Below are 25,300 nucleotides of genomic sequence, written 5' to 3'. Positions count from 1 at the left end.
CATGCGATATTTAAAGGAGTGAATAAGAAACTGCTCAATAGTGAGGATGACCCAAGGGCTTTTGCGAGGATTCTTGTGTTTAAGGCAAAAACCCATCTGCAGTCACAACCCACAGCATTGTTCGATACATCTGTTTCTCTCTCTCTTTCTCTTTCATTCTCACTGGACACTTTAACAAGATCTGACAATCTCTCTTTCACAAAACTGTCTAATCTTATCCTTTCTTGTTCATCCTGTAGACAGGTTTTATTAGCTCTTATTCCTGCTTTGGCCATTTTGATTTTGCTGTGTCTTTGTTCTTCTTTCTACCATTTTCCCTGCATGCTTACTTTTTATCCCTTCCTTTCTTGATCCACATCTGGTTTTGATAAGATTGGGCTTAAAAATACATGTCTGGTGCATCATGCTTCTTTGATCTGGCATCAACAGCCCAGCTTTTTTCATTTCTGGATATGAGACGGACACTAAAATATAAACAGCACCCAGCAGTTTGTTTCTGCTTTCTTTCTTTTCTTTGTATCCTTATACATGTTTTTTTCATAAATCTCTCCCTGCCCCTATATGTTTCTGAAAATATCAATCTAAGACTGTAGTAAAAGCATGAGTAAAAAGTAAAAGTAAAGAGCTGGATTTATGGTCTTCCGATATTAAGAAGAACATTTAAAAGCAGCAAGACCTTAAGAGAAAGAGAATTTTGGGATAGATAAGCGCTACTTTTTGGAGAAGTTTGTACAAAGTCATGCCCATAAATCTGTTCATGTGAGCTTCTTTGCTGCACATTTGAATACTCACTGCTGCAAACAACCTGTTGTTCAGAGAGAGAGAGAGAGAGAGAAAGAAACAAATCCAATGAGGCAAGCAGAACGAAAGAGGACAGGCTAAATGAGAGAGTCCGGTTTAACCTATTTGTTGGGTATGTAGGCCATGGACATTCCTCAGTGTGCTTTGTCCAAGAATTCACCAGTATTATTCTTCACTGAAAACTGCAGAGCATATAAACATTATCCACTCAAACAAGCCATAGTATCTGTCTGTGTGTTTCTGTTCAAGAAGGGTGTAACCGTACATTCCAAGGGGTCTGCACTCCTTATTGCCCTCTCTTTCTCTGTCCGTCACTCTCTCTCTCTCACTCTCTTTCTCTCTCTCTCTTTCTCTCTCTCTCACTGATGTGTTTAAATGTGTGTGAGTGAGAGAGAGAGAGAGAGAGAAAGAGAGAGAGAAGGGGGCTTAGAGTGAGAATAGAAGCTGAACAGAGGAAATGAAAAAGTTCAGTTGCTCTTCAGTGGTCTTTTTGTCCAAGAATTAACTGTGTGTGTGTGTGTGAGAAAGCGAAAGAAAGAGAGAGAGAAAGAAAGAGAGAGAGAGAAGTGTGTATGTGTGAGTGCATGTGTGTGTGTAAGTGTGTGTTCTCCATAGTTGGTGTGTGTGTGTAGGGGGTAGAGGGGTGGGATGGATATGAAGTCTAGAACTGGCACTGAGGGGAAAAGTATGAAAAGACCTAAGGGGGGATTTCCTCTGTTAGAGAAAGCTTTTCTCCTCCCCCTCTCTATTTTTCCCCTCCTTCCAACTCTCTCTTTCTCTCCCTCCTTCCCTGGAAAACTAGTCAGGAAGCAAGAGTACCAAACCAGGAATCAGGCTCTCTGGCTTGGAGCAAATTTTTGCTGCTGTACTGTAGAATGGCAGTGATTTGCTTCAACCAAAACAAAGCACCTTTCTCAAACTGGACAGCAATGCAGATATGTCTTCTTTGGATATAAGCCAATTTCTGCACGGGTAAACAAAGATGACAGCTGGATAACATTTGGACAATATCAACAAAATGGTATGCCAATTGGTTTTGCTTTTACTGTATGGTGTCTGGTTAAAGTCTATAGTGTGGCTTTACAGACGTGGTGATTTAAAAGCTTCTAGGTTAGACTGGATTAAGATGTTACTGATTTTACATAGACATGGACAACCCGTTGCCTTACTTTATGTCTTAACTGCATTGAATTTATTTTAACTTTAGTAGTGTTTTTTATTAGATGAGCCTAATTATACCATTTGCAGTATCCACTTTGCATACTGAATTCAGAAATATGAACTGTGATACATGCAATTTGTAGATTACGTAGATATTTATTTTTAATTGCAATTGCTGTGCGTGCATAGGGGTGTAATGCAATGCCATTTTCCTTGTCTGCATCTGTTTGTCATTTTAAATATCCATATATCTGCCAGTATTTGGATAAAAAATAAATAAAGTTGTGACCTAAGCTCACAAAGGTTTTAAACATCATGAGACAGTCATAAACTGCATATTTACTTTTGAGTTAAGAACATTTTACCTGCTTATTTCAAAATCATGTTTTGTATTTAGGTATGCTCCTATCAGATGTTTGGATGTTTTCTTGAATGAAGTATGAAGTAGTTAGGGCAGGTGTGAAATAGTAATGGGCTTCTCTTATAATTAGCAGCTATAGTATGATCAAAAGATTAATGTTTACGTTTAATACATTTTTAGATGCATACAGAAATATATGTACAGTAGATGCTTGCAGAGGCTGAAGGGAAGAACTGGTACCTCCTAGAAATTTCTTCTATTTATAGCTCTCTGACTTTGTAACTACTAAAGCAAGCTCACAGTACGTGAGCTCCCCTTTGCTAGCACATAATGATTCAAACTGAATTATTGCAGCTTTCCAGCAAAAAAGCAGAACAATATGGTGTGCTATTGTACGGTTTTTAATGGAACAATATAAAACTGTACATATTAAATGAAGGACATATGCTGAAGCATGATACATTTATCTACACAGTGATCCCTGGTCTGTTTTTTCATCTGTTTTCATCATTTTCTCTTCACAGACTTTTTCTGCAGTAATTCAATTAAAGCATGCATGTCCTTTCAACAATGTAATTACAGAACCTAAATGGGGATGGCTTGTCTCAGAATGCAGTGCAATGCATGTAGAATTAATAATGCTTCAGTGTCTTACTCATAATATTTGGTTGGGAATCTGAGATGCAGCTGTTTATTATTCTTTGATATCCTGACATGTTTATTCCATGTATTATAGAAAACAGAACCAAACTATTTAGTTTGATCAAAGTGGCTGTTCTAGACATTTTGAGTATAAAATGGATGGAAACACAATTTTCTATGCTGAAATTATTGTGATATTTACAGTAAGTGGTATTCACTTAATGCTGAAAACTGACTCAAAATTGGAACTATGTTACCTCTGTTTAACTACCAGACATGAGATACGAGTCATATAAGATTTTGTCAAGAGGAATGAGTTTGTCTCTCTGACAGGGCTGCGGTACATGGTCACATGGTCACATGGCCACTGCTGACCTGAAAGTTGTGCAGAAAACCATCATTGACATCCTCCATAAGGAGAGAAAGCCTCAAAAGGTAATTGCAAAAGTAGTTGAATGTTCCCAAAGTGGTGTATCAAAGCACATTAATAGAAAGTTTTGTGGAAGTGAAAAGTGTGGAAGAAAAAGGTGCACAAGCAGCAGGGATGACCCTGCCTGGAGAGGATTGGGGACTTTCACGAGGAGTGGACTGAGGCTTGAGTCAGTGCATTAAGAGCCACCACACACAGACGGATCCTGGACATGGGCTTCAAATGTCGTATTCCTCTCACCAAGCCGCTCCTGAACAGCTAACAACAACAGAAGCGTCTAACCTGGGCTAAAGAAAAACTGGTTTGTTGCTCAGTGGTCCAAAATCCTCTTTTCTGAGGAGAGCAACTTTTGCATCTCATTTGGAAACAAAGGACCCAGAGTCTAAAGGAAGAATGGAGAGGCACACACTGCAGATGCTTAAGGTCCAGTGTGAAGTTTCCACAGTCTGTGTTGATTTGGGGAGCCATGTCATCTGCTGGTGTTGGTCCACTGTGCTTCATTAAGTCCAGGGTCAACGCAGCCGTCTACCAGGAGATTTTGGAGCACTTCATGCTTCCTTCCGCAGACAAGCTTTATGGGGGTTCTGACTTCATTTTCCAGCAGGACTTGGCACCTGTCCACACTGCCAAAAGCACCAAAACCTGGTTTAATGTTGTGGGATTACTGTGCTTGATTGGCCAGCAAACTCGCCTGACCTGAACCCCATAGAGAATTTATGGAGCATTGCCAAGAGAAAGATGAGAGACATGAAAACAATGCAGAAGAGCTGAAGGCCGCTATTAAAGCATCCTGGTTTTCCATAACACCTTAGCAGTGCCAAAGGCTAATAGCTTTCATGCCACGCCGCATTGAGGCAGTAATTGCTGCAAAAGGGGCCCAAACCAAGTACTGAGTACATGTGCATACATATACTTTTTAGACGTCCGATGTACAATCGTTGTCTATGTCTATGTACAATGCTTGTTTTATTGATTACATGTAATATTCTAATTTGCTGAGATTGGTGATTTGGGGTTTTCATGAGCTGTTAGGCATAATCATTTCAATTATGACAAATCACGGCTTGAACAAATCTTGCTTTGCATATTTTTTGCATATTTAAATTTTTCACCTGTATATATATATATATATACTGTATACCAAAGTGGTAAAAAGTTGCCATTCCTCCATAATCCTGCAGGTGGTGTGCTGTAAACTATTCACAGCAAACATCATGTGGGTCAGAGCAAAAAAAAAAGCAAACAAACAAAAGAACATCCTAATGCATGATATAAACATTAATTGAAACTCGACCTGTATTTGTATTATTTGCATAAATGTGCAGGTGTACAGTCGTTCCTATTTACTCTCTGAACAAAACTGTTACCAAATTCAGTGTCCTAAACTTAGGTCATGTATTTTGTCTTCGTTGTATGTAACTAAATAGAAAAAAGATATATTATACTAAAATTAGGGATGCACCGAAATGAAAATTCTGGGCCGAAAACAAAACAGAAATTTTTGGATGCACTTGGTCGAAAACCGATACCGAAACCGAAAATGGCTTCATTAAAAAACATGTTTAAAATATTTTCTTTTTGTTTGTATTAAAAAAATGTTGCATATTGCAACTTTGCTGTCCTCATCTGAAACTTTGAAGTGCTTCCAAACCGCCGACATACTCCGTGTTTGATGCGTAATGACAGCGCGAACGAGACGGGAGGATGGGAGAGGCGTGGCGAAAATTTCGGCTTTTATTTTCGGCGCTTTCTTACGATTCGGCCGAAACCGATAATGCTATTTCGGCCGAAAATTTCCGGCGGCCGAAATTTCGGTGCATCCCTAACTAAAATAACTGAATAGATTTTTTAAATAACAGCATTTAATTCAGAAACTGATTTGGATGTTGTGTTTACCTCTAAACACAAACTACTGTATATTTTCAATACAGTATTAAAATTTTTGTGGCTTGTAATTCCTGTAGAGTGAAGTGTTACAGTACATTATATGTCTATCCAGTTGCTGAGGGGTAGGCCTCTGCACACTTGTTTTTGTCTGCAGAAGCCAGCATGTCTGTTTGGCAGCAATGGTCAATGGAAAGTAACAGCCATTGACTCACACTCACAAACAACTCACCAACTCTTGGTGTAGCCTCTTTGGATAAATACAAGCTTGAAAATACTTATATAAGCTTACACAAGCCTATATTTTACACAACATGATAAATATCCAGTCATAAAGAGAAATTTATCAGAACAAGCATTGCATCAAAAGCATCAAGATATCTAGTGTCCTTAAATTCCCTGGGGGATGACATTCAAAAGCACCGATCAAAGAATAATGAATTGGTATTTAAATGAGCTTGGCCTAGATACAAGCACCTACTCTGCTAGCATGTCTGCTAAGCATGGCAAAAATAAAGTAAGAAAAGCCCTTAAAAGTAAACAGTCATTTTCTCATTCATTCCTTCACTAATGAGAGCCTGGGCCAGATTCACCTGATAAAGCTAATGGGTTTCTGCCTGAGGGCCCAAGCTGCGAGGGGAAGGCCTTGCTGCTGGCATGGGTTTGTTTTGTCATGTTAATAGAGCTGGTCCAGTACCAGCTTAAAAGCATTACCTTAAGGAAAGGTAATGGGATAAGGTGTTGACAAAAGAAAATAAAAAGCTTTTTTTCTGTCAGCACAGCTGCTAAGCCAGGACTGGAAAGGAAAACAGTAGTGATGACATAAAGTGATGCAGTGAGCCAGAAAAAAGTCTTAGTTTGTAACATAATGCCTGTGTGATCTATGGTTATTGTTAATGTGTGATCCAAATTTATAGAGCACTACTCAGGGTCTGAAAAAGAGATTTGTGTAAGGAGCATGGTTGATATTTATTGATCAGCATCTGCTGTAATGTCTTGAGATTAAGTTTTTTTTTCAGCTGAATGGAATCCAGGCTGACTTTTCAGCCATGACATGACCATGATGGTGACATAACAGATTAATGTTCAGATTAACATGGTTAATAATTTGAAGGAACATTTAACTGGGCAGGCAGATATGAAGTGATCAATAGTGATTAATTGTCTCATTTGAGCCATATGGACAAGTGAGAGGAGGTTAAATTCATCTGCAAGTTTCATGGGTAACAAGTACATCCTATCAGTACACATCCAGAAAATCTGCAGCCACTAATTTTCTTTACATTAAAGCTGTTGTTGTAGCTCATGGTTATTCTTTATGCTCAAAAGCATTCATTCTATTAGTGGAGAGGTGACTCTAAACTAACCTGGTTACAATGGGAACTATAAGAATCAATTCATAACTTAAACCACTTGGAAAATGTTGTTTACCAAGCCATGTTCTGGTCTAGTCAGCGTTTATTATGTTTTTTAGCCATGACTGGACAGAACTGACATTATGCAGCAGGTGTTACAAATTAATTTTGGTGTATTTTCACTCTTGGAAGGACTGGCAGAGTCACACACAATGATGAGCAGAGTGATGAGTTTTGTCTCTCGCCAGATGTTGAGCCATTCACATCTGACAGAACACCAGCTGTTATTTTCACATCAGTTGAACTTTTTTGCTATTTTGGCTCCATTCCGCATTTCATAATCCTTCTATTTTCCATTCACGTTTCTGTTGTTTGGTCCAGGGTGCAGACTACATTAAGGTGGAATAATGATTGTGGCTTGAAGTTTGAATGTTAAAGCAGTGGTAAAGTCTTGCAAATTCTGCCTGTGTTTCTCCAGCACTGCCCACATGAGAGCAGGTGCTGAGTTTTGCATTTTCATTCGAAATAGTCTCTTGGGTAATCAGTACATCTGAATGTGATTGTTAAGTCCTTTACATTTTCTGTTTCTTAATTCCAACATTTAATAGGAAGTCTAACATGCCATTTTATTCTTACTTAATTTATGTCTAAATTGTCAGATGTTTCAGATTCTATAATCCTCAGGTGTCCAAAAAGTATAAACTTTGTATATCAAAATTCCTCTGTACTGAAAGCAGGATGATTGTTTTAATAACTTGCCAATTTTTAAGAGTCCTTTAAAAGTCATAGCTAATGTATTAGGTTTATATGTTTCAAAAACACAGCTGTCAGAAATAATAGAAGAGAAATTCTCCATGTCAAACAACAGAAGACAGATCTGACGGTGGCAAAGGGGTTGAAAGCAAATTTGGAAATTTCAAGTTGGTCTGATGGGAGGGTAGTCAAACAAATATGTGGATGGGTAAACAGATTGTGCTCTGATGTTAGTTTCAGTACATGTTTTTTTTTTTTTTTTGGTTGTACTATAAAGATCTAAAATGGACCAAAGCTGCGTGGATAGGGAACATTACGCCACGTATCCCTCGGTTAGGAATTAAATAAGAGTGGCACCAAGACAAAGACAACACTGTCCCCTTAAATAAAAGGGAGGGGGCAGGAAGAAAGGAAAAGGAGAGAGAGATACCTGCTGAGAAAAGAGATGGAGGGGGTCTTTTTAAATGTGACAGCTGAAAGTACAAGACTCTTTTTTATTGAAGAATGAAACACATGTTGGATTAAGATCTGTTGGAAGCTGGAGTGTGTAGATATTTTGGCTTGCCGGTCAGATCTGTTTTTTCTTATTCTCTTGTAACATGAAGAGGCTTTGTAAATGTTCTGTGGTTTTATGTATAATGTTCTCTTCCAAGGAAATATAAAAAATATTGATAAATCAAATTAAAATAAATAAAATCGATAATCAAATTAGTCTACAATAAATGTAATTGTTGATTCATATGTGATATTAGAGCTTGATTCTTGAGCGAACTGTGAGCGCTCTAACATGTCAGTGTTAGACTTAATGGAGTGAAGCGAGTCAATACGCGATGGCCAAAACCTTCGCCAGCTAAGCTTGCTTTGTGAAAGACGAGAGAGTCGGGTTAGTTAAGGATTCACGCCTGAAGAGAATGTGAATAATTACTGACTGTGTTGATGTAAGTGGCGTTTGTATTTCTAGTTCTCTTTAATAAACTTTTAAAAGTTAAATTCACACACACACACACACACACACACACACACACACACACACACACACACACACACACACACATGCGCACACAAACTATTACTGGCTTTTAAGCTCTGTACATGCATTCTCTCTCTCTTACATACACACATTCACTCTCTCTCTCTCTCTCTCTCTCACACACAAACACACACACACACACACACACACACACACACACTCTAATCAGCCATATTCTCCTTGGGTGTGTGTTCTTTTCCCACTTATTGTACCTCAATCTCTGTCCTTTCACTTTGCTTGACACCTGTGATTTTATTTTAGTTTTCTTAATATTTCCAAATATTTTCCTTTAGATTTTGTTTCATCACGAAAGTTCATTAAAAGACATATTTGCATGCAAGTTACCACATGCACAAAACAACTTCAATTGTAAAAGCTGATAGCTAAATAAGAGCAATGGAGTAATTGTGACAGAAGTAATACGATTAATCAATTTAATAATCGATAGATGATGAACAACTGCAAATTTTTAACAGCGTGTTATTTGTGTATCTGTGGTACTGTGCATCAGCCTTAATTCAAATGCTGATTTTAGGTGCACAGTTGTGTACCCTGTATTGGTGAGATGAAACATGACATTTCTTCTGTAGGTTTTATAAAGTGTTTCAGGCCAATACTGCAAATATAACTAAATCTGACTGCAAACATATTGTTGTTCAAACATTATGTGCACAAAGCATCTAGAGGTGCTGCTGGAGGTAGAGAGTCTGTGAAAAAGCTGTTCCTCTTATGAGTACTATATGTTTACACACACAGTAGCTATATTTTGGCTATGTGGAGTTAATAACTCATGTTTTTAAATAGTGTTTAGTAGTTAGTAGTTTAGTTGTTTAGTCAAAATAACCTGCCATGCTGCAAGATATCTGTGCTAGTAGTAGATCTTTGTCTGTGAGAAAACTCTGAAAATCTTAATTAATAGTGATTCTAAGCAGAAACGGGAAAAAATCGATTCAGTGATTTATTGAGATTCTTTGGTGTTGCAATTCATATTCCGCTACACTAAATCCGAAATTGATTTTTAGTGAATGTACTGTATTTTTGCACTTGAGGTGGTAAAATGTTGCCATTCCTCTATTACCCTACAGGGGGTGCTCTAAAATATTCACACATTGACGGACAGCACGGCATTCTGTGGTAGGAGCAAACTACTGATTGTAATATCGAACCAGATATTTATGAAATCATTATACTTACAGTACCACAATGCATAAAAAAACCCCTGGTGTTTCTCATCATTAATCCTAAGTGTTATCACACTCTTCTTCTCCATTCTTTTTGCAAAAAACTTTTATTATTTGCAAGTATAACATACAGTATAGGAAGCCATAATCATAATATGCAAATAAACAAATGTAGTTATAACGCATAAGGAGATGTAAGTTGGGAAGACAGAGAATTTTCACTAAGTGAGAGAGAGGGTGAGCAAAGAGAGAGAAAGAAAGAGAGAGGGAGAGAAAGAAAGAGGTCAGCCAAAGGATCCTAGAGCCTGCATAAAACAAAAAAGACCACCCTGAAGTAGACATGCAAGCCAGAGAAATCAACTGGAATCTGTTTTTTTAATGCAAAAAATGGTCTATAAACTAACATTGTATATATTAAAGAATATATTGTAACATTACTTTTTTTTTTACAATGCTTGAAATGATGGAGAGATTTTAGGTGCCCTTCTACCTTTTTTGGTGTCTATTCCTATCATCAGATTCAAAGTTCTTGAGCTGAGCATAATAACATCAATAAACTTACCTTGAATGTTGGTTATAATAATGTGTTTATAATAACAAGTTTCAGAACATGCTGTAACACTGAATTCGAGGAAGAAGAAGCCCAGACCTTGATGAAAAGGCACATAGAAGTTCTCACATCTCATAGACTACAGCTGCAATTTATTACAGTCTTTAAAACACTCTGTGAATTCCACATCAGCACAGCTCAATGACTCTCTATCAAATAACTTCATTATGGCTAGAAACAAGCTTAGGAAAAATTCCAGCGCAAGCATTCCTCTGAGGTGAGGGCGCGACCTCACAGGCACTGCTGTCTGTATGACTAACAGAATATACCTCACACTCATGACTTAACTGTGGATGCAGTCTTTGTAGGGAAGAAACTTTAGTTCTTCATTATCTCGATTGTGGCAAACCACAAAATGGCAGCTCATTGTATTTCACACTGATGTCACAAAATACTGCCTAAGTGTTTTGTGGATTGGGAACACATGTATTGCTGTTGTTTGTACCATACACATATTTAAGTAAGTGCAAATGTCGTTCTTCCTAAAGACGTTTAATTCAATACGTTATAGAAAACATAAATACATAATTCCATAGTGAAAACTTTTAAGCACTGCTTTTGTTATTTTTTTAATGCAGGTAATTCTATAAGTAAAACAACTTAAAAAAGTAATTCTATTAAGTTAAACAACAGCCATGTTGTTATGGTTAAACACTGTTCGCCTCACTAGCTTGTAGATACCCTGACATCATCACTGACAGATCAACTTTAAAAGACAACAGAGTTATGCGCTTGTTATGGAAATTACCATGAATAGAACCATAACAGAGTACACAGTCAGAGAAAGCTCTATCTGCCCTACTAACAAATTCATTAGTTCACAGACACCCACATTTTGCCATCATAATAAGGAAGATGGAGTATGAGAGAGAAGAGAAAGTATGCCATTCCTCCCACCATAGACAATTGTCCTCTCTTTTGACAGAATGCCCAAAGACGTCTGTGGCATTGTCTAGACTTGAACTCGCAATAACTTAATGATGGGGTGAATGTTTTTCTCCCGTGCTGCTCAGGACTACAATAGAATCATATCATATGCTTATAATAGTGGCATGGCTCAAAACATTATTTGCGCAATATATGTTGAGAGACAACAGAAATGAAGTTCTTTGTCATAGGTAGACCAGCTTGTTTGTGCACAAAGATGTAATTCGATAGTGTGTGGTGGAAATAAGCTCATCCCCAGAGTGTACGATGACATCACAGGCCTTGACTCACGTATAAAGCCAACTTATGGCTATTTTAGGAAAATGTTTAATGGAATATTACTTTGGTTTAAATGTTTAACACAATATAAATAATAACATACTGTAATAAGGTTAAAAAAGATTTGGTTACAATTTTCATGCAGATCTGTACACAGTAGAGTATTCTGCTGCTTTCATCTGCAGACAAATCATAAATAAAATCAAATAAGTTATTTATTAACAGCAATATGGCCAAGACGTACATTATACCACCTTTACCTATCTGCATATATTTCTGCTGTAATGTGAATTACTGTTGGACTGGGTAATATGACAAAATACTATCAGTATTGTAATATTATCACCTATGACGCATTCTTCTTATTATCATCTGATATCAGTGTTTTTAAGCTCCCTTGTTAGTTCAAAAAGCATTTGGCTGGACTTTGGCTGGAAAATAAACTATTGTTGTACTTAATATTTTCTTTTTAATCAAATACATTACTGTTGAAATCTTTTGTGACCTGGTACATCCTTTGGTGTTGGTCCTCCAGGTACTCCGGTTTCATCCCACAGTCCAAAGACATGCAGATTAGGTTAATTGGCGTTCCCAAATTGCCTGTAGTGTAAGTATGTGTACACTATGTGTGGTGTCTGGATTGGCACCCGGTCCAGGCCACAGACTTCATTTTAGTTACTTTAAGGGCAAATGTAACGTGCACATGTAATGGTACATACAGTATATCACACTTGGCATACCTGCTATAACTAATGATTTTCTATCCAGGACTATTAAGTCCATGATAATCAACATGAACTAGTATCCTATTGACAACTGTGTTATGTAAAATGTTTGACAAATTCCTTTTGGTTGTGTTGTACCCACTGAACATCATGAACAATATACTATTTTATGCAGATTTATTTAAATTATAAATGGGGTAAACATTGGTTAATTCAGAACGTTATTAGTTAAATTCATTCTTTAAATATCATTGGAAGTACCCATTCATTCAGAGGCTGCATAAAACAAACAACATATTATCATCTAATTATCAGTTCATGGGCAAAACTAGCAATTATTTAAGCATTAATTAATATATGAGAACTTCATAGGTATACTAAACCTTAGTCACCATCTATGGAATGGAATGAACATTTAGTTGCATTTATTTTTTACTTTTGAAACAATCACTGACATTGAAGTTTGATCAAATTTGCTAAACAATTGCTAACTAATTTTAACTCAACTTTATCTCACCAATACTTACAGTTTATTAATCCTGTAGGTCATGAATTATAAAACTACCTTAAACAGTAAGAAACGGTTATTTAAATTCCCCTGTGTAAGACATTACACACATATAGTACAGTACTTATAAATTTACATACAGGTAAACTTATAGGAAAATTCCATGTTTCTAATTCAGGACAACCATGTTTTATTTTTTTATTGTTTTATTTTTTCTATTTAAATCTGTTTCTCTTCTGTGGGTGGTTAAGCATTTTAACTGAGCTGTGACTGGAAAACAACTAAAATATGCCAAAATACACTCCTTGCTTAAACAGAATTCAAATCAATCCCAGCGCTTCGTGTCATTTTTGATAAAGACTAAGGCAAGCAAAATGTGGTTTCCCAAATGCCGTGTAAAAACAGTGTGTAACATGCTACTCTTCATCTGAGTACATTGCATTCTTTATTTATCCTCTCTTTTCCAATTTGTGTTGCTAACTTTTCTTTCAGACTTCCTCCTCTCTGGACTGGTCCATTCAGAGTGCATTGTCATCTCTTTACCCTCCATTTGAGGCCACTGCTCCAACGGTTCTGAGCCAGCTCTTTCGTACCATCGAGGCACGTTACCAGGGAGATGCACTGCAGTGCTTTTTAGATTACCTCATTCCAGCCAAACACATCCTAGAAAGTGTACAACAGGCTGCCTGTGTAAGTGCAACACATTAATCACACAAACAACAAATTACAACCCTTCAACAATATTACCTGATATAAAATTGTAATGACAAATACAATTTCAATGTTTTAATGACATTCTCAAATTTTCTAATTGATGATAAGATTGATTTTTGCTCTGGTGTCACAATTAGTGACATCAATGTTTTGTGCACAGGGAGAACTATAAAGGCATATGTTGTCTTCATACTTTTGGCCACCACTGTATATTATGTTAAAAAAGTTATCATTACAGTAAACAGATCCTGAAGAATCCTGAAGCTGTTAAATTGACTCCATATGGAGTTTTATGGCTTAGATCCAAGAAGTTCGTTGTCCACTCATTTAGTTTTATACTTAAAAGAAATTAAAGGCCCATACGTCTTTTTTTTTTTTTTTTTATCAGGAAAAATGTAATTTGACCAGACTCAAAAAAATGTATTATCTAGAATCCATAATGAAAAAGTAAGATTATGCAGAAAAGTCTTTTATTTATAAAATTTTCCTTTCCTCTGTTCCTCTCTCTATAGGCTGAGTACTCTGATGTTTTGTTCCAGTGTGAAGGTTGGCCTCTTTGTTTAAGAGAACGTGTAGTGATCCAACTAGCACCCATTAACCCTTTACTGTTGCGTCCTGGAGATTTCTACTTGCAGGTGGAACCCTTTGGAGAACAGTCAGCCCGAATAGTCCTCAAGAGCCTCCTGGTGCAGGAGGGTCTCTTGGCACAGGAGGATCTGGTATTATTAACAGGTTTTAGGGCACAAGAAGGTCCTGCTGTGGAGGAGACTCCCATCCCAGAGACATCCTACCCTTGCATTTTCACTGAAGGTTGGTTAAAGGACATCAACGAGGATCGTCATGGTAATCAGTTACATCAATGTGTGCTTTCTTCTGACAAGGGAATTGTAAAGGTGCCCTGGGCACAAGTGATCATCCCTGAATTTCTGGACAGGCCAAAAGCTCAAGTGGAGTCTGAAACAATATGTACAACAGAAGGTTTAATACAGCAAGATAATTTACAGGAAGAACCCACTTCAAAGTTTCCTGAAAACATGTCTTTTCCCAAAATAACTTATGAACCAGAAACAATGATCTTTCCAGCTAAAAAATGTGTTGCAATTCCGCATCGATTAGTGAAAAGTGGCAACGAATTTGTTAAGATGGAACAAGGGAATTCTTTAAGCAGTCCTACAAGTAAACCTGTTGGATGGGTTTCCCCAAATACATGGGACAGCAGGCCCAGTCAAGATCTGGAGGGGGAATATGTAGATCTTTTAGATTTTGCCACAGAGAAGGATGCTTTACGCTTTAAACCAGCTGTTGTACCTCCAGTTCCATTGTATTTCAGACCTCATTTGCCTGTTTCAAAAGAAGACAGCATCCAATGTATTCAAGCCTCAAGATTGACGGATGAGCACTGTGTTCCTTGTCCAAGAATTAATCAGTTTTCGGAACATACACAGATTAGTCCTGAGTCAAAGGGTAGACACCGTCAGTCCTACCTAGCAGCTATAAAAAACCCAGTAAGTTTCGAGAAAGCACATACAATACTGCCTCTGGATGAAACATGGCCAGGATTAGGAGAAGCAGAACCAGGCTATGAGGCACAAGGGCTTGACTTTGAGATTGAATCTTTAAGCAGCTCTCCAGTGCAGGGTACAGCCAAACTTAACCTAAAACAGTCCTGTCAGGATTTAACTGAGCAAGATCAGCACTTAGTTCAAATTAATATGAATCCAAAACACTTGTCTCAGAATACAGCACTGCCAAGTCTCAACACAGCTGAACAGCCAAAGCACTTGCTAACTGAAAAACATTCAGACAATCTTCAGAAAACTGTACTGGAACATTCTGAAGCAGTTACTGTCAACAGGCTGGAGAAACCTCATCAAATGCGATCCAGTGTGCTTAAGAATCATAAAACGCAACACTTGCCCAAAATGGGACTACGAGCTTTGCCAGATCATAGAAGTCACAGACAAGAGACTGCTGTTTACAAATGTCAGGGTGTGGGCAAGGGGGTGCAAATAGATCAGTTTGTGCATAGCCTTGCACCTGTTCAAAAATCACTTCAACAACCTACAGGACAGAGACCTTCTCTGCTTCCTCACCCACAGAACAATTTGAACATATTTCAAGAACTAAACTGTCAATTTAGACAAAGATCTAACTGTGAAAATAAGCACTATGGTGAAAACCCTGGAATGAAAGTCTTGGGGAAAAGCAGGCCTAAAGGCCGCTCTGCTTCCACCGTATCAGAGCCAACCCGAGAGTGTTCACAGGAGGAGAAGCCAGCCAGCAGGAGTCGCAGTGATGTCTGTCCAGAGATCATTCCCTTGGTTCCTGGAGTTCAGGTCCAACAAAGCAAGAAAAGCACAACCTTTGGTCTTGTGTCCCCAAAACTAAACAGACGGAAAGCAGCAAAAAATGGTATGAAGCGTCAATTAATTTATTATATACCATAAGTTTCACCCTAAAGAAAAGTTGTTATTGACTCTGATGGGATTCCTCATGATTAAAGGTGATTCCAAGGTAGATTTAAAGAAAAATTGTAGAATGTTTTATCCAAACTTTACTTTTATTAGGTGATTTGGTCATATATCTTTCTCTGTCTAATCTATATCATTTGGGGGTAAAATTATACATAAACACGTGCAAGCATGATGGAAGTGAATGATTTTTAGAGAATGTTTAAAGAGAAAACAGAGCTCTGTAAACTGTGCTTTTGCTGTGTGGATGTCTGGTGAACATTAGGCAAGAGGGGCAGCACAATGTTAATGCTTATAACAAAACAGGTCCCTTACGAGTGGACTGAACAACAAATTAGATTGACTCGTCTCCTTCACAAAGGGTGGAATGTGCTGACCTGTCCTGACAGTCTGTCCTGTCAAAAGGTCATCCAAAAAGAGTACATAATGACATGGGGCCAAGTGTCAGAGGTCATATTTTATACAGCATTCCAGTAGGGAATTCTCCTCACCCCTGTTCGAGAAGGCCTGTGATGTCTTTTTTTAAACAAAAAACAGGTAATGTGGGTCTTAATTTGAGAGAGAGAGAGAGAGAGAGAGAGAGAGAAAAGACTAACTGCACCACCTAGTGTAGCTGAATAGTCACAGATTAAATGTGTAGATCAAGTAAATACCATAGGTTCCTTCTCCATCAAAATAATTGAGAATTTTTTTATCCTTATTTAAATAATCTTAAAACACCACATGTTAACTTGGCCAACTGTTTGGTTTAAGGGGACAAAAAGCCTACATTCTTCCCTCAACAGATACATTATAATGGAATATTCACCCTATCCACTCAGATGTGATTTTGAGTGGATGTTAAAATTTATTATTTTTATTGTAACACATAAAATATATATATTTTGGCCTCATGTATCTTTTACATTGTTGATATTTTGTCTATTTTAAGTGTACTTAATTATGTTTAATGGGTTTAACATAAAATGCGGACTATCACTTTTTCCATTATTTAGTTTTGTTTAACTTTTATTTTAGCAAAAATTCTGCTTTAAAACTTAAAGTTGATACAGGAATCATTTATTTTTAGTAAGAAAAATAATGCCCCCCCCATGTCAAATAGCAAGCAACAAAACTAAAAAAAAATTTTTTAGAAAAAAGGGAAAAACTTACAATAACATGTGTTGCATAAGTGTGCACTCTTTTGTAATAGTGCATGTGACTATGAAAGCCCTCTCTCATGAGAAACAGCAGCAAAAACAACCGTAACAATATACAAACCCACCTAAATCAATACACCAAACATGATCTGATGAGATCAAGAATCTTTTTAAAAAATATAGTAAAAGTAATTGTTAATGGTGTACTTTTTTCTCAAATATTTCTTATTCCTTTTTAATTATGATTTTATTCATTATTATGTCAAATTATGTCAAGTAAAAATGTCTGACATAATCCATTTTATCTTAGTTTTGTCACAAAACCTGAAATTCTTATAGGGGTGTGTAGACTCTTATGTCTGCTGTATTACATGCAATTGCATGCCACAGGTTATTTTACCCAAGCAAAATAGATGGGTAATCTAAAAAAAATGAGTGACATAACGAGATAGGGCTATATCACAGATTTACTGATAATTACTGATGATCTTACTCCCCCCTTCCCATGTAAAACAAATCTAGAATTGAATTGAATTCAGGTTTATTTAGGACAGAGAAAGTTGTTTGAGAGTATGTTATATGGTTTTTTGGTTAAGTTATTACAAAGAAAAGAATATTATGCTGATGTAATAGAACATAATTTGGTTAAATTCATACAGCAGGAGAAAAACGTTAATAATTTATTATCTTTTGCCCTTCAAGACATGCCAGCTACTGGGTCCGCTGAACAATTTTCTGTACTTCAGAATGGGACACTGCTCCAGAGCTCCTCAGCCCAGTCACAAAGCCTCTCTCCTGAACATGAAAGTCCAGGAGAGAGGTTTACTGCCCTTTCACACGACCCCACCATCAAGAATATTCTCCAGTTGGGCATCATCTGTCTGCCAGGTTATCTGTTCTGATTATCTGTATTTAATTCCAATAAGCTATTAATGTGTTTTAAATATTTTTTAATCCACATAAAAAGTCAATATTGACATACTATTTTTGAATATATTTTGAATAATTGTTTTTTAAACTGGTTTGCAAAAGCTAGTCACTGTATTTGAAACCTAATTTAAGTAAAGGAAAACAGCCAATATAAATAAACTATATACAAATAATTCTTTAGATTTATTTACCACCTATGCCTTCATTAATATGTTATAATGTATATGTTATGATGTATGTGCATTTATATGTTATTAATATGTGATGATGTGCTAATATATATGAGTTACTACAGTATTATATTTACGTACAGAAGTAAATTAAACTGTATCACGACAAACATATATCTTGCTTTCAGTGGCATTTTATTGTTATAGATAGTCCCTTCCAGAAATCTCATAGTCCAGGGGGCGGACTTAATCCTTATCATAAAGTGTCCTTGAATGTGGAGCAACACACCTACTGTATCAACCACACACGAATCCAGCCTGAAACTCCTCCCAAGTTGCATCATGTGTGGCTCTAACTTATGGAGTTTTGGTTCTGCACCAAGGACTTTTTTGGACAAACAGCTGTTGAATGCAGTATATGCTTGTGTCTGATTATTTCAGTGTAATCTGTTTCTATATATAAACATACACATACCTCAGTACACACTAGCGCTATGCACACTATACATACATTGACACATGGACTTATGCCATATGTATTTTATGTGCCTCACACAGGCAGCCGAGACAGAACTGGCAGAGCTGTTCTTGAAGTCCATGGAGGAAAGAATGGCTGGCTATCACCTCTACTTTCTCCTCTGGTACTCTGCAAACTAGTCATTTATCTTCACTCCATTCCAAGGTAACACATCCGTCCAAAGCGAAGTGCACTGCTGGAATCATGCTGGGCACTTAAACTATCCATGCAAACTATCCAGTGTCTGTACTTATTAATTTATGCCCCCAAAACTCAATATTTCACAATTTTAACAAGGAAGAAGACATGCAGACAATGTGAATTGTATGGGTCAAAATCTAATAAACATACCTGTTTAATGCAGCTGTAGCATCTTATTTTGACCACTAGATGGCAGAATGAAGCAGCTTAAAATAAATAGTTCAAGCAAACTACTCTGTGATTGTCAGACTGCTGATTTGAAAGGTCTCTAGTTCGAGCCCCAGCCTCAATGTGGTGCCACTGTTGGGCCCATGAGCATAATCCTTCATACTCAACTGCTCAGATAGAATCGCGTGACGAGCTGGCATCGGCCTCGTAACCAGCTTCCAGAGATACAACAGATATCTTTCCAGGAGTGGGGAGTATTTGTTTCCCGATGTGCCTAGGCATGATGATCTTACAAAAAAAAACCTCTGAGTTATTGATTAAAAGGTTGGGTTGCATGCCTATGAGGACTTAAAAATGTTTGTAGTACAGTATGTGTTCATGTGGACTGACGAAATAGTGACAGAAGAAATGTTCATCCAAAATAAAAAAGTTGCAGTTGTTATAGAAACGCATAGTTTAGTTGTAAAACTATTTTTTTTATTAACATACAGCCAAAACATGGTATTGGTGCTAAAAAGTGTCTCACCTATCTGAAAAAGTGAATTTTCAAATAAGATCATTTATCAACATTTTTTATAATTCTAAATGCTTATCTCACAATCCATGCTTTGTTTTTTGTAAACATGCATGCACAGTTATGTTTTTCATCAGATAAAAACACATTTGCTAAATACAATTTTAGTAGTGTCTATAACTATCTTAAATTCAAATCATTCTGGTATTTTAGATTTTACATGAAAAGCCATAAACCTAAAAAAGTGCATTTTTCCAAAATGCTAAATTGTTAAGATATTTCACAAAATATGAATGTAATATTTTTGTAACAATGTAACAATAATTATTGGGCTGATTACAAAAAGCAATCTGAACTGAATAAACTAGTTTTGTGGCCACATATGTATATGTTTTATGGCCACATAACATAAAATGTGTGTCTAATTTAGAGCATTTGGAGAGATATCTTTTGTATCTCTGGAAGCTGCTTACGAGGCTGATCCCAGCTCGTCACGGGATTCTATCTGAGCAGTTGAGTATGAAGGATCATGCTTCATTTTTTTAAAACAAAAAACTACATTTTTTGTCATTTTGGGAAAAATTCTTAATTAAAAACTGCTCAGCTCTGTCTGTCTCTCTGACTTACCATAAAAGCTGCAGTAAAACTTTCTTTATTCCATTTTGGATGAGCATTTCTTCAGTCTGCTCAAGCATGTACCACAGGCCTTTCGTCAATCTGCATTAGCATTTACAACAAGCAATTCTTTAGTCTTTATGAACATGTGGTTTGCTGCAATGTGGTTTGAACCTATGACCTTCTGATCTGTATCTCAAATCCTTACTCACTGACGCACTACTGCCATAGTGAAATATACCACAAATGTGTCATGAGTATTCTTTTACGCAATTGTATGCTGCTCAAGGAGTTCTTCGTAACGAAAGAGGATGTCACTCATGGCAGGGAAGACCTCCTACATCCTGTAAATACTTTCATTTAATAAAAGTGATGACTACACATTATTGCACTGATGATGTTCCACCACTAACATACATTGTAACATTTCTGTCCCTGAGGAATTCTATTGTCCAGTCTACGGTGGTGTAGTGGTTAGCACTGTCGCCTAGCACCTCCAGAGTCCAGACTCAATTCCCGTCTCTCTGTGTGCATGTTTGTATGTTCTGCTCATGCTTGGTGGGTTTCATCCGGGTACTCTGGTTTCTTCCCACAGTTCAAAGATATGCAGGTTAGGCTAATTGGCGTTCCCAAATTGCCCATAGTGTGTGAATGGGATAGGCTCCAGGTCCCCGCAACCCTGAATTCAGGATAAAGCGGTAGAGAAGATGAGTGAGTGAGTAAGTCCAGTCCACTTAGTGAGTGAGTGAGTCCAGTCACTTAGTGTGCACTGTGATGTTTTGACCACATAAGCTGAATGTTTTATATCCTCATTTTTATATATTTTGTGTTATTAGGATCCATAACACTTTTCATCATAATGTTACTTTTTAATGTTACTTTTATAAATATTGTGTTAAATTAAGTTAAATTGTGTCACACTGTATTGCCGTAAAGAAAATATTTTTTCATTCAGGCATTAACATCAAATGTACCATCATTGATTATTATAACTATTGGATGTTATGAATTAGATCATTCAAAATTCAAGAAAATAATCAGTGTTCACTTTTTCTTCACAATTTCTGATCATATAGCAATAGGCAGATCTTTAAACAGATTATTTATTTACACTTACAAAGTGGCTCATATGTGGTTTACCAACCCTTTTTGTAACTTATTATAGGAGACAAGTGAGAGATCTGGGATTAACAGTCATAATTAACAACCGAAAAGGTCCGATTTCCACAATGCTATATAAGTCTTTGCTAATGGTCCAGGTAAGTTTAGTACCTTTATGCAGCTCATATTGATCAAGTTATTTATATATCTGATAGACAGAGAAAGAGACAACCATGTACATACTACTTAAAGGTTTTTATTTAATATCCAGAACTTTTATATTAATTTAGACTTGTACCTAAGAACTGTTACTATAACATTAAAGACTCTGATGCTTATAAAATGCATAAAATGACCTGTTAACATTCAGGAGCAGGTCCCTCGTGCTATGCATGGTGTGTTGGTACTGGTGGAAAAAGACCAAAGTCCTCAAGCGGACAGACCACCGGGATTACAGGTAAAATACTTTAAAAGGTCATCCGTATACTTTTTTTACTTTAATTTTTTTAACATGACTAGATGCAGAACTGGAAGAAAGGCAAAAAAAAGAAAAGAAAAAAAAATCAAATTGTTTTCCTTCTTTTTAGGCATAAATTGGTTTGGGGGGGTATACATATACAGTAGTATTGTAGCAACTTGGCATATGGTTCTAATGAAAGTTTAGTCCAGAATAATTTGTCTACTAATGTTTTTATATTTGCTTAAAGATTTTCAAAGAACTACTCCTTAAACAACGTGGTACATAGTTGGATCTAATGGATACACCACAACACACACACATAGACACAGACACACACACTGTATCATGTCCGTACTCAAGACATGATTGATTTTTAACAATGATTTTCTCTCTTTTTGGGTTGACACATTTCAGATGGATGTTATTACGTCACTGAAAGTTCTTCATAAGATTGTTGATGCACAGCAACTGACCAGTGAATTTGGAGGATCCTTCTCTTACAATCACACAGATTGGCTACTATTATACCAAGTAAGAAAAAAAAAAAAAAGTTTGCACAGCTGACTGATTGCAAAGCCGACTGAAAACAGCATTCAAACGTCTGTTTCGTGTCATGCTTAACTAATCCTTTCCAGAGAACGACAAATCGCATCAATTTAGGCTTCTGTGTAAGCTGTTTAAGCAAGTTTTTGCCTGTTTTTCATGGATTACAGCATATCACTAAGGTATAAATAAATACTTCCTGTAATAGTGTCTGTATTCATTCCACAGAAATTTGTTGCAATTTGATTAAAAAAAAGCCCATAAAAAAAATCTAGAATAATGATTAGGTCAAAGAAGTGTAAGGAACATGTGTAAGGATTGGCGCCTGGTGTGGCTTCTGCTGCTGCAGCCCATCTGCTTCAAGATTCGACTCGTTGTGCATTTAGAGATGCTTTTCTGCATACCTGAGCTGCATCGAGATTTAGTATGCGCTTCTGCTTTCTAATAGCACTAATTAGTCCAACAATTCTTCTCTGGAATTGACCTTTGGCATCAATAAAGCATTTTCATCCAGATAACTGCCAGTTACTGGATATTTCCCCTTTTTCATATCATTCTCTCTAAGCCCTACAGATGGTTGTGTGTGAAAATCCCAGTAGGATAGCGGTTTTGGAAATGCTCAGACCAGCCATCTGGCACCAACAACCTAGCCACGTTCAAAGTCACTTAAATCACCATTCTTCCCCGTTCTGATTCTTGGTTTGACGATGAGAGATTTGCATTAATGAGCAGTTAACCAGGTATACCTAATAAAGTGGCCAGTGAGTGTATATATTACGGTACAGGAAGAAATCAGCAACATTTAAGGAGGCCATAACCTTTATGCAGACAATCCTCCATTCCACGGTACACAGGAACTTGGCAAGGCAGCCCAGGCATTATTGATGACAGAATGATGACCTGGCCTCTCTTCCTTATCTGACTTAAATCTTATTGAGAACATCTTGTCCATTATCAAGTACACTCTTTTGTAGTGATGGAAGACAATTCACTTCACGGAACAGCATATCAGAGGATATGGTGCTTGGGTCAACTAAAATTAATTGTAAACAGTTTAAGGAACTGAGAGATTCAGTGGAATGAATGCTCATGTTGGTGATTTTCCAATAAATAGTTTAAATAAAAAAATTACTTTTTTGTAATTGTTATATGTTATTTTTAAGTTCATTTAAAATATTTTTAAGGCTAAATCATAAATATGATATACATTTATATATAAATATTTTTTTATTTAGTTGGCTAATATTAGCATGAATGGCTAAAGCTAAAATGGCCTAAAAACTGTGCATGATAATTTACCCTGAAAAAGCAAAATCTCTTCTATTCTGATCAACATTTAGGATCAACTAACAGCATTGTATTTATTTACCAGTAAAAAAAAAAGCTCATACATACTGTTTGCCTAATATTTTTGCAGAGAGGGTACAGTTTTATCCAAAATACTGTTTATTTTGTTTTACAATAAAGAAATGCATTTTGAAATGATAGGTCTGAATTTCAGCTTTAAGTGCTTGATCTTTACCTCTATATTGATTAAAGGGGTCATACAGGCCTACATGCACTTTTTTAAGCTGTTTGGACTGAACTGTGTGTTAGGAGAGTGCGTACACAACCACTCTACGATGATAAAGAGCCGCCCAGTGGTTTTCTTTTCATTTATTACAATAACATGCCCCTTCTGAAATCAGGCCAATCGCAAATGCCTGTCGATGTGACGCCACACAACAAGAGGCCGCTCCTACACTAGTTGATTGACACTGGTGTTTTAGCAAAGACCCGCCCCGAGTGAGAAGAAGCTGTCGGCCATTGTTTTTCGCCGCTGGAGCAAAATGGCGCCTAAGCGAGTGTTGTGTACAGTTGTTGGGTGTAATAGCGAACACAGCAGTCGTCATTCACTACCTAGGGTTAGTGACCTAGGGTACCTACCTAGGGTTAGGTATCTGAGCCACTGAGGACGCAGTGGCTAAATTTAGTTTTTGAAGCTAACGTCCCCGCCGATTTACCTAAATGCGTTCATGTTTGCGATAATCATTTTTCACCAGACTGCTTTATAAACGCGGGTCAATATAAAGCTGGTTTTACTAGGAAGCTGCTCCTAAAAAATGGATCTGTACTAATGCTTCGTGTTCCTGCTTCATCTTCACCAGGCTCAGTGAGTAATTTATTTTTCTATGACTCTTTGCAGATCGCCTTTTCTAATAATCACGATGAATGCGGAGTGTAAGTTAACTTATACTCTCATAGAAGATGGTTATGGCTTCTTTTCTATGTACATCCGTCTCTATATAATCCCTAATCGGCCGTTTATAATAAACAATGCATTAAGGTGATTGTCTAGTTGCAAACTGTGTACGTAGTCGGAAAACTATATTATGCTTACCTTTGTAACGTTAGATGGTTTATAACGATGTCTGTCGAAGGTTAAGAAGTATTGTAAACACATCAGTAAACACATTGCGTCCGTATCTCTCTCAGGAAGCTTCTCCGCTTTATGTTGTTGTTGCTCGCGGCAGCGTAACAGCCCGTTAATTCATGCCCATGCAGTGATGAGAAAGACAAATTAAGTCGATGCATGTCCATTCTTTTAATTTCTGCGTTGTCAGGCGATATTACAAACTTCCGCGTAGGTTCCGTACTTAAATCAAACCAAAAACGACTGAAGAAAACAGGCTCAGGCTCCATAATCCAGCGTTTTCCTGTTTGGACTGCATTACCCACAAAGCACTGCGTTGTGGGCAATGCTTTGTGGGTAATGCAGTCCAAAGCATTGCCCGCACTGGACTACACTTCTGTGGCTATACCCCAGGTGTGTTGTGAAGACACGCCCCACAGAACTGGGGGGGCGGGCTCAGCAGAGGTCATGAGCATTTAAATTAGCATGTACTGAAACAGGTTGCTGAGAACAGAGCTAGTTTTTACCAGGTAAAAGTAGTGTTTTTTTTACACAATGCTTTTGAATTTTTAATTAACGTATAATACAAACTTTTCATTAGGACCCTAAAGATCATATTAACATTTAATGAAAAATGGGATGTGTAGGACCTTTAAGCAATTTAGAACATGGTACCTTTGGTGACCAACCACCCAATATTTGGTTGTACAGTATATAC

General features: G+C 37.0%; 1 protein-coding gene across 2 annotated transcripts in view; it reads left to right on the top strand.

The window, feature by feature from the left end:
• Positions 1 to 1,615: 1,615 nt before the first annotated feature.
• The window catches only part of quo (quattro), a 48,527-nt gene continuing 24,842 nt past the window's right edge, over positions 1,616 to 25,300 (top strand). For both annotated transcript variants that reach the window (XM_053497719.1, XM_053497718.1), the window contains exons 1-8: positions 1,616 to 1,822; positions 13,140 to 13,337; positions 13,874 to 15,773; positions 17,674 to 17,859; positions 18,630 to 18,753; positions 21,252 to 21,345; positions 21,558 to 21,644; positions 22,062 to 22,178. In XM_053497719.1, coding sequence (XP_053353694.1) covers positions 1,820 to 1,822; positions 13,140 to 13,337; positions 13,874 to 15,773; positions 17,674 to 17,859; positions 18,630 to 18,753; positions 21,252 to 21,345; positions 21,558 to 21,644; positions 22,062 to 22,178 — 2,709 coding nt within the window. In that variant the 5' untranslated portion in view covers positions 1,616 to 1,819. The remainder of the gene's footprint in view (positions 1,823 to 13,139; positions 13,338 to 13,873; positions 15,774 to 17,673; positions 17,860 to 18,629; positions 18,754 to 21,251; positions 21,346 to 21,557; positions 21,645 to 22,061; positions 22,179 to 25,300) is intronic.

Source organism: Clarias gariepinus, chromosome 6 (genome assembly GCF_024256425.1).
Source record: "Clarias gariepinus isolate MV-2021 ecotype Netherlands chromosome 6, CGAR_prim_01v2, whole genome shotgun sequence".
Classification (NCBI taxonomy): Eukaryota; Metazoa; Chordata; class Actinopteri; order Siluriformes; family Clariidae; genus Clarias; species Clarias gariepinus.
Note: the sequence above shows the minus strand (reverse complement) of the source record. Positions and strands in the feature narration are given on the sequence as shown.